We start from the raw sequence: 16,959 nt of genomic DNA, 5'->3' as shown, positions 1-16,959 counted from the left end.
AACTGAAGAGCAAAGCTGAAGGCACCAGAAAAATGTGCCATCACTACTTTATGCCCCTTTCCTTTTTAATTATAACAACGGAAGGAATATAAACTTGTAGCTCAGGATAGAAGGGCCAAGACATCCTAGGGTTTTTTCTAGGGTTAGTTACATAGAAAGTCTCCTGCAGTAGAAATAAGGCTACCAGTTGAACTTCAAACCAAGAGGCCTATGTACAAGCCAGAAGCCTTGGTCTCCACAGACTCTAGGTATGAAGGTATATTTTATTTAGACAGAAATATGTATATATATATATATATATATATATATATATATATATATATATATATATATACACACACACATATATATTTGCTGAGCCCTCCAGACAGACTACATGTTTCAGTAAAGTCTTTGTGGCGACCTTTTTCATCTTCCTTGCCATGCATAGGAGTCGTCTCCACCTTGTACTTTTTCTTTTTTTTCTTCAATAATTTTTTCGCCTGTGTCTCATCGACCCTGTTTCTTTTTCTATACCTCCCCAGGCAACCTGGGGAAAGGGTTTGCTCAGGGTTCGACAGAGGGAAGACAAATAAATATTGTATTAATAAGAAAAAGAAAAGGCTTTGTCTGACTTGTGCACTGTTCTGCCTCCAAAGCCTAGAAAAGTATGCATTCAATAAATAATTGTTGAATCAGAAATGTATTTTTAAAGGTTAACACAAATAGCAGCAGTATTTTTTATTTAGAATTAATTTCCTGCTTTCACTTCCTGATTACTTTGTATATAATTTCAACATTATTTTCTTTTTTTATACTCTATTTCTTTTTTAAAAAATTTTATTGTTATTCAATTACAGTTGTCTGCATTTTATCCCCATCCCTCCACCCCACCACACCCAAACCCAACTCCCTCCCCTGCCTCCACCCTCCCCCTTGATTTTGTCCATGTGTCCTTTATAGTAGTTCCTGTAATCCCCTCTCCCCACTGTCCCCTCCCCACTCCGCTCTGGCTATTGTTAGATTGTTCTTAACTTCAATGTCTCTGGTCATATTGTTTGCTTTTTTCTCCTGTTGATTATGTTCCAGTTAAAGGTGAGATCATATGGTATTTGTCCCTCACCATCTGGCTTATTTCACTTAGCATAATGCTCTCCAGTTCCATCCATGCTGTTGCAAAGGGTATAAGCTCCTTCTTTGTCTCTGCTGCATAGAATTCCATTGTGTAAATGTACATAGTTTTTGGATCCACTCATTTGCTGATGGGCACTTAAGTTGCTTCCAGTACTTGGCTATTGTAAATTGTGCTGCTATGAACATTGGGGTGCACAGGTTCTTTTGGATTGGTGTTTCAGGGTGCTTAGGGTATAATCCCAGCAGCAGAAGTGATGGGTCAAAGGGCAGTTCCATTTTTAGTTATGAGGAAATTCCATAATGTTTTCCACAGTGGCCTCAACAGTCTGCATTCCCACCAACAGTGCACTAGGGTTCCCTTTTCTCCGCATCCTCTCCAACATTTGTTTGTTGATTTGTTTATCTTGGCCACTCTGACTGGTGTGAGATGGTACCTCATTGTGGTTTTAATTTGCATCTCTCTGATGGCTACACAACATTGAAGAAAGAAATCATGGAAGACACAAACAAATGGAACCATGTACCATGCTCATGGATTGGAAGAATTAACATCATCAAAATGGCCATACTACCCAAAGCAATTTATAGATTCAATGCAATCCCTATTAAAGTCCCCATGACATATTTTACAGATATAGAACAAATATTTCAGAAATTCATATGGAACCATAAACGACCCCGAATAGCTGCAGCAATTTTGAGAAAGAAGAACAAAGTAGGAGGGATCACAATACCTGATATCAAACTGTATTACAAGGCCACTGTAATCAAAACAGCCTGGTACAGGCATAAAAACAGGCACATATACCAATGGAACAGAACAGAGAGCCCAGAAATAAATCAACATTATTTTCATTCCCTAAACACAAATCACCTACAGTAACAAACAGCTGATCCAAGAGAGAGGCCCTCCAGGAATTAGTGTGTGAGATGCACATCTGTGTGATTGGAGACCCCTACACACGCCGTCTCACATGTATACATAGACATATGTCATAGGCCCCCTTAAAGAAGCTGCTGCATCTGTCTGAGCTGCTCAAGGACTTGTTTTGCTTTCAGGTTCTTGTCTTGTGCTCTGAATCACTGAATATGCCAGATAAATGACCTTGGGATAAGCCAAGTACCCAAGATGATGAAATTGAAGCTGACAAGAAACAAAAAATCTGAAAGATGGCATGGGGATGAACAACAAGGGGAATTTGTGAGCACTAGTGATAGCTGGCAATAATGGGAGAAGGAAAACAACAAAACAGAAAGGAAAAATTGGAAGATGGCGTAGGTAGACACACTGCGCCTCCTCGAACAACCAGAACTGACAGAAAATCGAACGGCAAGGGGGTCCAACACCAAAGAAATACAAAATAAACATTCATCCAGACTGGTAGGAGGGGCGGAGACGGGCACCTGGGTGGAGAAGACTCCCGTGGCTGTGGCGGGACCAAGACTGGCGGAGTGTGGGACCAACATGGCAGGCAGTGTGACGACTAGCAGACCCTGTGGCCCACATTGGCGCACAGATAAACCGAGAGGGCCGGACTCAGAGTGGCGGAGAGTGGGGCAGGCTGAGCAGTGGGTAGCACCCCGAGGTCCCACATTCGTGAATAGATAAACCGGGCGAACGGCGGAGAGTGAAGCAGTCCGAGCACCCCAGCCTCACAGGACAGGTCGTGGGAGAGACCCACAGGGGCCTAGAGTGTGCACAAGCACACCCACTCGGGAACCAGCACCAGTGGGGCCCACTTTCATTGTGGGTATGGGATTGAAGGATTGAAGTCCTGAGGAAAGTGAGGCGGGAGCCATTGCTCCCTCTTGGCCCCTCCCCCACGTACAGCATCACAGCCCAGCAACCAGTGTTACCCCGCCCCCGTGAACACTTAAGGCTCCGCCCCTTAAAGTAACAGATGCGCAAGGAAAAAAAAATGGCCCAAATGACAGAACACTTCAAAGCTCCAGAAATAATTCAACTAAGCAGCGAACAGATAGCCAACCTATCGGATGCACAGTTCAAAACACTGGTTATCAAGATGCTCACAGAATTAGGTGAATCTATTCGAAAACCAGATGAAAAAATGAAGCCTATGCTAAGAGAAACAAAGGAAAATATACAGGGAACCAATAGTGATGTGAAGGAAACTGGGACTCAAATCAACGTTGTGGACCAGAAGGAAGAAAGAAACATCCAACAAGAAAAGAATGAAGAAACAAGAACTCAGAAAAATGAGGAGAGGCTTAGGAACCTCCAGGACATCTTGAAACGTTCCAACATCCGAATTATAGGGGTGCCAGAAGGAGAAGAGGAAGAACAAAAAATTGAAAACTTATTTGCAAAAACAATGAAGGAGAACTTCCCTAATCTGGCAAAGGAAATAGACTTCTAGGAAGTCCAGGAAGCTCAGAGAGTCCCAAAGAAGCTGGACCCAAGGAGGAACACACCAAGGCACATCATAATTACATTACCTAAGATGAAACAGAAGGAGAGAATCTTAGAAGCAGCAAGAGAAAAGGACACAGTTACCTACAAAGGAGTTCCCATAAGACTGTCAGCTGATTTCTCCAAAGAGACCTTATAGGCAAGAAGGGGCTGGGAAGAAGTATTCCAAGTCATGAAAGGCAAGGACCTACATCCAAGATTACTGTATCCAGCAAAGCTATCATTTAGAATGGAAGGGAAGATAAAGTGCTTCTCAGATAAGGTCAAGTTAAAGAAGTTCATCATCACCAAGCCCTTATTATATGAAATGTTAAAGGGAGTTACCTAAGAAAAAGAAGATCAAAAATAGGAACAGTAAAAATGATAGCAGACTCACAGTTATTAACAACCACACCTAAAACAAAAACAAGAGCAAACTAGGCAAACAACTAGAACAGGAAGAGATCCATAGAGATGGAGATCACATGGGGGGTTATCAACAGGGGAGTGGGAGGGGGAGAGGGGGGGAAAGGTACAGAGAATAAGTAGCATAGATGATAGGTGGAAAATAGACAGGGGGAGGGTAAAAATAATGTAGGAAATGTAGAAGCCAAAGAACTTATAAGTATGACCCATGGACATGAACTATAGGGGGGGAATGTGGGAGGGAGGGGGTGGGCAGGATGGAGTGGAGTCGGGGGCGGAAATGGGACAACTGTAATAGCATAATCAATAAATATATTTAAAAAAGAAAGGAAATATTGAACGTAAAAAGCACAGCACAATCTGGGGTCACTTAGGGTACGGGTAAACAGCCTTAGACCTTGTCAGCCTCTGAAGAGCGTATGAAGGCAACACTATGTAGTCACTGATGTTCACAGTGACAATTCCAGTCAACTTCAGGGGCAATTGGCATTTTCTGCTTAAGAAGGCCACAAAGACACTGAGACATATTTCTTTGAAAATAATAACATTGTGTGTGCAGTTATAAACTTCATATACATAGATCTACTCATTTCTTGAACTGTTTAGAGAAATGAGAATATATATTGATGAGTTCAATGAAGAGACTGTTTGATAAAGGTAGAAATTTAAAATTTTATCAGTTATACCTTCCCACAACTCCTCATAGATGCCTCAGTAGTACAGATATTGAGAATGACCATCAACAGCCTAAAGAGCTCCAAAGAGATTCTAACCTAAGATTAGAATTTAGAGTCTAAGATTTAGGCCTAAGATTCGACCTAAACCCAAGTTCATTACAGTTGTAGAGTTGCAGAATTTACCTAGAGATTATTTGCATTTGATTTTAATATATTCGACTTTTAAAATATGTTTTGTGAGTAAAAGTACTTTCTACCTCAGTGAACTATTTTCCTTTTTAAGCTAAGTTTAACTGTTAATTTAAGCCCACATGTTGACATAGTATGGCAAAAACACTCATGTGAAACACCATATGCTGTATATAAGTTTCCATCATGTCATTAAATATACTCACCTTGTTGGCCACTGCATTTACATTGGGTCTTGCATCATAAATTGTCAGTTTAGAAATTTGTCTATTCGTCTCCCTGATGACGTCAAGATATTTTTCATCATCTTTATTTCGTTTCCCACTCATACCGACGAGAGGCTGACTGCAACGCACAATGACTGTCTTGTTTTCTGGATGAATCCACGACAGTACCTATAGTTAGTACAGAAATTTTAAGCTATCAAAGCAAATCTCAAAACAATTAAAACTATAAAAATAAAGCACTAACAATCATGATGAAGTGAATCTCTTTTTGCTGAAATGGAATACTTATTCATCTATGACTTCACTGTGTGTGCCCAGAAACATACATTTAACAATGTCACTATTAAGAAACAATTAGAATAACCAATTGCTTTACTAGTCCTTTCATAATTAGCACCCCATCTAATACAAATTAAATGCTTAACTACAAATGTTAAATCACTTAAAGGAAATAGAAAGCGTTTGCTATTATTTCAGTTCTGTAGCTTGCACTGGATTTATCATCACAAAGAAACAACTTTAGCAAAAAGTGACAGGTAAAGGAAATTACCTCTGATATATCATGTTTCTATAGTACCAACTTTCATGTGCAGGTCGTTTTTCCAACAGTCTCAATTCTAGAATCCAACATGAGAGGAGATAACCCAAGGGAAGCAAAGAAGCTGTCAGGACAGTCAAAAGAACCTTCAGAGTCTCACAAGGAAGCGCGGGTACCTGGCTCCTAGGGGAGGTCTTTGAGCCTTTAGTCACATTGTCTTCTCTAATTTTATACACACACCTAGCACATTTGATGCCTGGTTTTCCAGCTCACAACATGTGAGAAAACACAACTGTAAAAGGTAGCTAATAATGTAATACACCAAAAGCTATATAACTGTCCACTTTAATTGGGTGTGGTGTACACCTCAATAAAGCTGTTAAAAAAAGAGGGCAGCCGAGAGGTGAGCATGTTGGGTAACGGCTTGGGTTCTGAGGTGGCACATCTCTGCTGTGGCTCTAACCTGCACACTGAGCTCACAGCCTCTGTTGCCTCCCTTTCCTCTTTCATCAAATGGGGAGTAATGCTATCCCGTGGTGCTGTTGGGAGGACAAAGGAAGAACTAATGCAGGTAAAGGACTCAGTGCACTGCAGGAGGCTGGCTGGCTTGAGTTCACCTAGACGCAGGTCAGCAGCCAGTAAAGTTAGATAGGAAAAACTATGAAAACCAGATACAAGAACTAAAGAAGCATAACAGTTTGAGTTCACTTAATACAAGGCCAAATAATACAACTGTCTTTTGAAGTCACCCCCTCCACGACAACAAATGACAACATTGATATTCATAAAAATTGACATGCATAATAATGACAATGGGTTGGTGAGAATGATTATAAGATGATATGACTACTCATACATTGAGTCTTTGTGTCATAATGGAGACCAGTTAAAAACACTGTGTGGCTCAGCGGACTGAGTGCTGGCCTGAAAACCGAAGGGTCAGTACTTCAGTTCCCAGGCAGGGAACATACCTGGGTTGCCAGCCAGGTTGCCAGTTGGGGGCATGCAAGAGGCAATCCATCGGTGCATCCCTTGCACATCAATGTTTCTCTCCCCCTCTTTTTCCTTCACTTCCCCTCTATCTAAAAATAAGTAAAACATGCTCTGGCAGTACCGGCCTGCAAACCAAAGGGTTGCTGGTTCGATTCCCAGTCAGGGCACATACCTGGGTTGCGGGCCAGGTCCCCAGTAGGGGGCATGTGAGAAGCAACCACACATTGATGTTTCTTTCCTCTCTTTCTCCCTCCCTTCCCCCTCTCCCTAAAAATAAATAAATTAATAAAATCTTAAAAAATAAAAATAAAAAATAAAATCTTTAATAAAAAACACTACTGTGGCCCCTAACAATCCAAAGGCTCAGAACTGTGAAGTCCTGGGAAAGCACTTGGATTTTTCTCAACCACCAAATTCTAATCTCCAACAAACCTGCGCCATCTAACTCCTATAGCCTTGGCTTCAAGGGAGATAAAAGATATGAGATCACTTTTATGTATTTATTTTTAAATGAATTGAATTTTTCAGGTTTATTGAGATATAACTGACATATAACACTCTGTAAATTTAAGCTATATAACATGCAGATTTATTATGAGATCATGTTTAAAGGAGCAAATCACTACAGATATAAGAGACTTATTATTTGATAATGACCCTCCCTGTGCCACCAGTGCCCTTCTTTCTTCCACCCCTCTTCTTTCTGCTTGGGAGACTTAACACTAGAATCATCACGCCATATTAAGAAATGCTATTCTTATGAGTTGTTTTTTAAAAATTATATTTTGTTGATTATGCTATTAACTTCAGTTGTCCTATTTTTTCTCCCCTTTATCCTCCTCTGCCCTGTACCTCCCCTCCCACCAGCTTTGTCTTTCTCCCCCCTTAGTTCACATCCATGGGTCATACATGTAAGTCCTTTTGCTTCTCCATTTCCTATACCATTATTAACCTCCCGGTCTATTTTATACCTGGCAATTATGCTTCCTATTCCCTCTACCTTTTCCCTATTCTCCCCGCCCCCCGTCCGCATTGATAACCCTCCATGTGATCTCCATTTTTGTGAATCTGTTCCTGTTCTAGTTGTTTGCTTAGTTTGTTTTTGTGTATTTGGTTCAGTTATTGATAGTTGTGAGTTTGTTGTCATTTTACTCATCATTTTGATTTTTATCATAGACAAATTCCTTTCACATTTCATATAATAAGGGCTTGGTGATGATGATCTCCTTTAACTTGACCTTATCTGGGAAGCAGTTTATCTGCCCTTCCATTCTAAATGATAGCTTTGCTGGATAAAGTAATCTTGGATGTAGGTTCTTCTCTTTCATGACTTTGAATACTTGTTTCCAGCCCCTTCTTGCCTGCAAGACTTTTGAGAAATCAACTGATAGTCCTATGGGAACTCCTTTGTAGGTAACTGTCTCCTTTTCTCTTACTGCTTTTAAGATTCTCTCTTCATTTTTAACCTTTGGTAACTTAATTATGATGTGTCCTGGTGTGTGCTTCCCTGCGTCCAACTTCTTTGGGACTCTTTGGGCTTCCTGGAAGTCTATATTTTTTCTTCGCTAGATTGGGAAGTTTTCTTTCAAATAAGTTTTCAAATTCTTGTTCTTCCTCTTCTCCTTCTGGCACCCCTATAATTTGGATGTTGGAATGTTTAAAGTTGTCCTGGAGGTCCCTAAGCCTCTCCTCATATTTTTGAATTGTTTCTTCATTCCGCTCTGGCTGAATGTTTATTACTTCCTTTTGTTCCAATTCATTGATTTGAGTCCCAGCTTCTTTCCCTACACTATTTGGTTCCCTGTACATTTTCCTTTATTTCACTTTGCACAGCCTTCACTTCTTCCTCTATTTTGTGACCATACTCAACCATTTCTGTGACCATCCTCATTACCAGTGTTTTGAACTCTGCATCTGATAGGCTGGCTATCTCCTTGTCACTTAGTTCTTTTCCTGGAGCTTTGATCTTTTCTTTCATTTGGGCCATATTTCTTTGTCTCAGCACACCTACTACGTTCTGAGGGGCAGAGCCTTAGGTATTCACCAGGGTGGGGTAACCCACTTTGCTGCTTTGTGGTGCTCTCTGAGGGGTCAGAGAGGGAACAGTGCTACTTGCTCGGCTCTTGCCCCTCTTTCAGTCACTTCCCACTCTAGCCTCAAGCTAATTGGGCCCTTCTTGTGCTGATTACCAGGTGGATGGGTTTGTGTATGTTCTAGGACCCCATGGGTCTCCCCATTGAACTGTCCTGTAATGCTGAGTTTCTCTCACTGTCGCAACCCCCACAGATTTTTGACAGCCAGAGGTTTTGAGACTTTATTTCCCTGCGCTGGAACCCTGGGTAGTGCATCCATCTCGCACCCCCATTGTTCCTCCCAGCTTATCAGCATGCTAATGTGGGACTCCCCAGCCTTCTAGTTGCCGCCTCGACATGCGTCCTTTCTGCTCCTCCTACCAGTCAGGATGAATGGTTCTTCTTTAATTCCTTAGTTGTCAGACTTCCACACAGTTCAATTTTCTGGGTTCTGGTTGGTTTTTGTTTTTAAATTTGTTGTTGTCCTTCTTTTGGTTGTATGAGGAAGCAAAGCATGTTTATGTATACCTCCATTTGCCCAGAAGTTACCCTTATGAATTTTTTTAGCTCTCATTTCTTTTTCTTTTCGGGTGTCAACTAACATTAAAATAGATGCTTCCTGTATAGCTGGCCAGGTACAAATAATGCTAATTTCATAATATCAATTGCTATGAGTACTTTTAAAGTATACAGTATCATATTAGGGTTTTTTTTAAAGTATATTTTATGGATTATAATATTATAGATGTCCCATTTTTTTTCTCCCCATTATCCCCCTCTGCCCTGTATCCACCCCCACCAGCATTCCCCGTTCTTAGTTCAGGCCCATGGGTCGTACATACAAGTTCTTTGGCTTCTCCATTTCCTATACTATTCTTAACTTCCTCCTGTCTATTTTGTATCTACCATTTATGCTACTTATTCCTGTACCTTTCCCCCCATTCTTCCCCCTCCCCCTCTCCACTGATACCCCTCCATGTGATCTCCATTTCTCTGATTCTGTTCCTGTTCTAGTTGTTTGCTTCATTTGTTTTGTTTTTTTTAGATTCAGTTATTGATAGTTGTGGGTTTGTTGTCATTTTAATGTTCATAGTTTTGATATTCTTTTTCTTAGATTGAGATACACATTAGAGAATAATTTCATGTTTTCTATTAAAAATATGCATACATTGAAGGACATCTAGAAGGACATAGTAAATGTGGTTCTCACAAGGTGTCACACTACTTCTTGTTTACCAGTATTTTCTAAAATGTCTAAAATAAAATATGTATTACTTATATGTTAAAAATTTCCAAAACATTAAGACAAACATGTTTGAGAACAAAGGAGTATGTATCTATTAATGGGAATATTAATGCACGTGGATTATTTCATTAATCAGTGATATTTTGTTTGTTCCTTATTTACACACATAATAACAATGTTGCTTTCTCACCAATTCTTTTGCATTTTTACATGGACTGAAAAAAACTAAATAACAAGTATTAATGATATCACAATACAAGCAAATATGGCCTTGGCTGGTGTGGCTGAGTGGATTGAGTGCTAGCCTGTGAACCAAAGGGTTGCTGGTTGGATCCACAGTCAGGGCACATGCCTGGGTTGTGGGCCAGGTCCCCAGGAGGGGGCGACCGAGAGGCAACCAACAGAATGATGTTTGTCTCCCTCCCTTCCCCTCTCTCTAAAAATAAATACAAAATACATCTTTAAAAAAAAGCAAATATGTGGACAGAGGAAGATGGCGGAGAGATAGGTGGGAGTGGAGTCCACTTCCCCTCAGCACCAGTGAAACTCCTGGCTGATCTAAGGAACAGAGCGGACAGTCAACGGTATTCCAGCGTATATGAAGATCGGAGACCAAAAATTGTAGAGGACATTGAAAGATCAGATGGTAAGAAGAGTGCTTAAGGACAGTAAGGTCCCTGGGACCAGTGCAGGAACCAGGGGGGCTGAAGCCCCTTGCCAGGGCGCAGGGTCTGCTGCAAGATTCTTGGGAGAGAGCCAGGCTGGGCTGTGTGAGAGGCCAGGTGCTTGTTTGGACCAGGGGGCTTGAATAGGAGGAATTTCTTGAAAAGAAAGAGAAAATAGAGGCACTCAGCGGCAGTTCAGAGAATTCTATGCACCAGCCGTGGCATCTTGCACCCCTCCCCCCTCAGCCCCTGGACTGTGAACGAGGGATAAGCAGCCCCAGCATACACCGGCAGCCCAGGTAGGTCCAAAGCCCCTGTCTCGGTGTGCACCCCGATGAGCGGCCTGGGCACCCACACCTGAAGCCCCAGGTGGGTGTGCACCCCGAACAATGGCCTGGCTGCCTGTCGGGGACCATGCCTGAAGCACCGGGCACAGAACACATCCCACCTAGCCCATGCACACAGAGCCCTGCCAGGCCTACTCGCTCTCTAGGAGGAAGGCAGAACGCCCAGCAGAGGAGAGCTGCAGGGCTAGGGGAGACTGCAGTCCCGGAAAGACTTGACTCAGTAGGGGGCTGAACTACCCTGAAGAACCATCGAGAGCCCCTAGCATCTAGGACAGCAAAGAGCAGGAAGGTGGAGTGGGAGCTGCCTGTAATTGGTGCACCTCAAGGACAGCACAACTGGTGGACTAAAGGCCTAGGGGACAGCAGAAGGACCCTGAGGAACTGGACTGGAGGCTGGACAACAACGAAGAGTTTGGCTCAGGAAGGGAGAAAAGTGAAACCAATCCCTCCACCCACCCCCTCCCCTTTCACAGACAGGAAGACCAGCACAACTGACCCGACAGGTTTAAAGCCAGCAGAAGACTTTTTTTTCCTTTCCCCCTAAATTCCTTCTTCCTTTCTGTCCTTCTTTCTTTTTTTATTCCTTCTCCCTTCCTTCCTTTCTTTTTTTATTCCTTCTTCCTTCCTTCCATTCCGTTTGTATTCCTTTTTCCTTCCTTCCCTTTCTCTTTCTTTTTTCTTTTTCTCCTTTTCCCACAGGTGAGACGATAAAACCTGGAGCTCTGAAAACACCACAGTTAGACCCATACAGGGGTCATCCTAATAACGGAGACAGTGAGACAAATTTGACTTTGCTACTCCAGAGAACTTGCAAGGTGGGAGCAATGAACACCAGTACACCTGCTGGAAGAGGAAACCCACCAACAAAGGAACCACCAACAGATAACAACGGAAGAAGGTGAAGAAGGGAGTGGAAGCCACACTAACCTCAGTCCAGGACTGATCTATAAATAGAACTAAATAGTGCAGAAATTACTCAGAACAAACAACTGAACAAGAGCGAGAGAGAAGCCTCAAAACCTTGTAGACACAGAAGAATCAGCTTCAATACAAACTGTCCCCATCTGCACAACAGAATACAAGACGTGGTGGACGGAGTGACCCTCAATTAACCAGCTTGAGGGAAGGACCCATCAAAGAAAGACCCAACAAAAATCAAAACCCAAACACATACAGACAGTCAACATAAATGACAGCCCAAGACCAGCGGGCTCAGGAGAATAAGGAGACGGCACCACTGAATCCCACTGATATTCTACCATAGAAGTTCATACCATAAACCCAGGGAGTCAGAACAGGTCAATTTAAGAAGCACAGGCTAACAAGAAGAGTCTCACAAACAATGGAAAGACAAAGAAACAATCCCCAAATGAAAGGAAAGGAGGAAGCCTCAGAAAGAATACTAACTGAAAAAGAGGCAAGTCAACTATCAGATACTGAGTTCAAAGCAATGGTTATCAGGAAGCTCACTGAGCTCACAGGGAACTACCAGAAACTACAGGGAAATGACAATGAACTCACTGCAAACTATATCAACATGAAAAAGGAAACAGAAACTATCAAGAAGGGCCAAGAGGAAATGAAGAATACAATTTCTGAATTGAAGAACACAGTAGAAGGAATGAAAAGCAGACTTGATGAAGCAGAGGATCGGATCAGCAACATGGAGGACAAAGTACAAAAAAACACCCAGAAAGAGCAATAAAAGGAAAAGAGGCTCAGAAAGAATGAAGAAGGGTTAAGGGAAATGCAGGACAACCTTGAAACGTAATAATATGCATATAATAGGGATAGCAGAAGAAGGAGAAGAGGAGCAAGGGATAGAAAACCTGTTTGAAAAACTAATAATGGAAAATTTCCCTAATCTGATGGGAGAAAAAGTAACACAAATCCAGGAAACACAGGTTCTCATCAAGAGGAAATCAAGGAGGCCCACTTCAAAATACATCCTATCTAAAATGGCAAAATTCCAAGACAAAGAGAGAATCTTGAAGGCAGCAAAGGAGAAACAGGAAGTAACATACAGGGGTGCGCCAATACGGTTAGCAGCTGACTTCTCAATAGAAACTGTCCAAGCAGAACAGAATAGCAAAAAGAAGAGAATAGCAAAAAAATATTCCAAATAATGAGAACCAGATGCCTGCAACCAAGATACTTTACCCAGCAAGGCTCTCAATCAACATAGAAGGCCAAATAAAGAGCTTCCAAGACAAGAGAAGTCTAAAAGAATACACCTCCACGAAACCAGCTCTGCAAGAGATGCGAAAGGGACTGCTTTAAGGAAAGGAAGGAAAAGAGAAAGACAGAGGAACACAGGTAGGAAAAAATGGCAATGAATAACTACCTATCGATAATAACCTTAAACGTAAATGGATTAAATGGTCCAATTAAAAGACACAGAATAGCTGAATGGATAAGAAAACATGACCCACACATATGCTGCCTACAAGAGACCCATCTCAGGACAAAAGACTTACACAGACTGAACGTGAAGGGCTGGAAACAAATTTTCCAAGCAAACAGACAGGAAAAAAAAGCCGGGGTAGCAATACTAATATCAGACAAAATAGATTTCCAAAGAAGGGCCATAAAGCGAGACCCAGAAGGTCACCTGATAATACTCAAAGGAAGAATCCACCAAGAAGACATAAACATTGTAAATACATATGCACCCAACACAGGAGCACCCAAATACATAAAGAAAATCTTGGAGGACTTCAAGAAAGATATTGACAACAACACAATTATAGTAGGGTACTTTAACACCCCACTATCAAAAATTGTCAGATCTTCCAAACAAAATATCAACAAGGATATTGTGGCACTTAACAATACCCTAGATGAAATGGACTTAACTGATATATATAGAGCCTTTCATCCCAAAGAAGCAAAATACACATTCTTTTCAAGTGTACATGGAACATTTTCAAAGATGGACCACATGATAGGACACAAAACAAGCCTCAACAAATTCAAGAAAATTGAAATCATATCTAGCATTTTCTCTGACCACAAGGGACTGAAAGTAGAAACCAACCCCAAAGAAAAAAACTCAAAACACTCAAAGTAGTGTAGATTGAATAGCATGGCATTAAACAATGAATGGTTCAAGAAGAAGATTAGGGAAGAAATGAAAAACTTTCTGGAAACTAAAGAAAACAAACCAACAACAACCCAAAACCTATGGGACACAGCAAAGGCAGTACTGAGAGGGAAGTTCATAGCAGTACAGGCCTACCTTAAAAAGATAGAAACATTTGAAAGAAACAACGTAACCCTACGCCTACAAGAACTCGAGGAACAACAACAAAGACAACCCAGAGCAGTAGAAGGAAGGAAATACCCAAGATCAGAGCAGAGTTAAATGACATAGAGACTAAAAACACAAGTCTAAGGATCAATGAATCCAGGAGCTGGTTCTTTGAAAAGATAAACAAAATCGACAAGCCTTTAAGGACGTTCATCAAGAAAAAAAAAGAGAGGATCCAAATAAACACAATGAGAAATGAAAGAGGAAAGATTACAACTGATATCACAGAAATTCAAAGGATTGTAAGAAATTACTACGAAGAACTATATGCCAAGAAATTTGAAAACCTAGGTGAAATGGACACATTTCTAGAAAAATATAATCTTCCAAAACTGAAGGAAGAAAAGGCACAAAGCATTGGCAGGAAAATCGCAGACATTTCACGCAGCAACATCCTCATAGACATGTCCACTAAAGCAAGGAACATAAAGGAAAGAATAAACAAATGGGACCTCATCAAAATAAAAAGCTTCTGCATGGCTAAAGAAAACAGCACTAAAATAAAAAGAGAACCAACAGTATGGGAAAACATATTTGCCAATGATACCTCAGACAAGAGTCTGATCTCCAAAATATATAAAGAACTCACATGACTGCACTCCAGGAAGACAAACAACCCAATTAAAAAATGGGCAAAGGACTTGAACAGACACTTCTTATGGAAGACATACAGAGGGCCCAGAGACATATGAAAAGATGCTCAGCATCACTAGCCATCAGGGAGATGAAAATTAAAACCACAGTGAGTTACCATGTCACACCAGAGTGGCCAACATAAATAAATCAACAAACAAATGTTGGAGAGGATGTGGAAAAAAGGGAACCCTAGTGTACTGTTGGTGGGAATGCAGACTGGTGAGGCCACTATAGAAAACAGTATGGAATTTCCTCAGGAAACTAAAAATGGAACTGCCCTTTGACCCAGCAATTATGCTGCTGGGATTATACCCTAAGAACCCTGAATCACCAATCCAAAAAACCTATGCACCCCAATGTTCATCGCAGCACAATTTACAATAGCCAAGTACTGGAAGCAACCTAAGTGCCCATCAGCAAATGAGTGGATCCAAAAACCATGGTACATTTACACAATGGAATTCTATGCAGCAGAGCGGAAGAAGGAGCTTATATTGTTTGCAACAGCATGGATGGAACGGGAGAGCATTATGCTAAGTGAAATAAGCCAGACAGTGAGGGACAAATACCATATGATCTCACCTTTAACTGGAACATAATCAACAAAAGAAAAAAGCAAACAAAATATCCCCAGAGACATTGAAGTTTAGAAAAATCTAACAATAGCCATAGGGGAGTGGGGAGGGGTCAGTGGGGAGAGGGGTTTACAGGAACTAGTATGAAGGACACATGGGCAAAATCCAGGGGGAGGGTGGAGGTGGGGGAGGGAGGTGGTTTGGGCTTGGGTGGGGTGGAGGGATGGGGAGAAAATGCAGACAACTGTAACTGAATAACAATAAAAAAATTTAAAAAATAATTAAAATAAATAAATAAATAAAATAAGTAAATACATACATAGTAAATACATACATTGTAAATAAATAAATAAGAAATACATAAATAAATAAGCATATATGTTTTCTGGGTTATAGTCAAGATTTTGGTGGTTAGAGGGTATATCATAAAGAGTGCACTATATACTATTAGGTATTATTAAGCGTGCTAGTTCATAAAGATATGGAGGTAATAGATAGCTTAGCTTAAGTTTTGTTATGAAAAATAATGCAAACTGGTTGCCATGAGAAAGTAAGACGGATCGATGAAATAGCTGAAGAAGTAAAAGTTAAGCATTCTATATGCTCTACAGCAGGCCGGCTTTCACTCAGAATAATGGGAACTAGTGGATCAAGATGGTAGCCGGAGCATAATGGACTGGGCATAGTTGTTTCATTTTTTGTCCTGCTCCAAATCCCACGAAACACACGCGCACACACACACACCTTTGACATAGTAGTTGTTCAATAGACATTAACTGAATGAAAGCGTGAACAAAAGCGATTCTTGCTACATCAATCCACTTCTCTTGTGGGCAAGGCATGTATTAGCAAGACAGATGGCCAGGGCAGATGTGGAGCCAATGCTATCACACAGAAAAGTATGTCCAGATTACAGGAGGGGTGCACTTGTAACTCTAACTTCTTTAGCACTGTGTTCTAACAAAATGAGCTGAAGAACAAACTCTGAAGTATAGTATTTATCATGGAGATATGAATGAACACTTATAATTAGAGAACCAAGTGAAGTTTAAGAGTTACAATTCACATTATGTTGACAGTATACAAAAGTGTCACACAAATATCCTTTTAAGGATAAAAATATCTAGACTTGGAATTTAAAAGTAAGGTAACATGAAATATTAATTTCTTCAACCTTGTGTTGAAGAAATTAATTGAAAGAAGTTGAAAGAAGTACTTATTATGACATGACCTGAAAATTAGTAGAAGGGAAAAATTCTCTAAATTTTTAGCCAATAAAATTTATGTACACAGAGTAGATAGTGTGACTTGTACATAAATATTTAAGAAGCAAAGGGAACTCTGTGAACTAGTTCCAAGGATACCGTAAGAATACTGTCTGGAATAATCTGTACTTGGCTCCAGTTTGCTAATGGTATTAAGGCAGCTTGCCAATGTGACAAGGATAAACTAATCCTAATAAAGATGAGTATAAATAAAAGCCTGTATTTACATGTTCTATAACATAAGATAGTACCTTCTTTACAGCAGTGCCT

At 40.8% G+C, this 16,959-nt stretch overlaps 1 protein-coding gene across 8 annotated transcripts in view; it reads right to left on the bottom strand.

Annotated features, from left to right (window-relative positions):
• The window catches only part of MTM1 (myotubularin 1), a 145,857-nt gene that overhangs the window by 28,890 nt on the left and 100,008 nt on the right, over positions 1 to 16,959 (bottom strand). For all 8 annotated transcript variants that reach the window (XM_045188181.3, XM_024551090.4, XM_024551092.4 and 5 more), the window contains one exon: positions 5,022 to 5,210. In XM_045188181.3, the coding sequence (XP_045044116.1) occupies positions 5,022 to 5,210 (189 nt within the window). The remainder of the gene's footprint in view (positions 1 to 5,021; positions 5,211 to 16,959) is intronic.

This window comes from Desmodus rotundus, chromosome X (assembly GCF_022682495.2).
Source record: "Desmodus rotundus isolate HL8 chromosome X, HLdesRot8A.1, whole genome shotgun sequence".
Classification (NCBI taxonomy): domain Eukaryota; kingdom Metazoa; phylum Chordata; class Mammalia; order Chiroptera; family Phyllostomidae; genus Desmodus; species Desmodus rotundus.
Note: the sequence above shows the minus strand (reverse complement) of the source record. Positions and strands in the feature narration are given on the sequence as shown.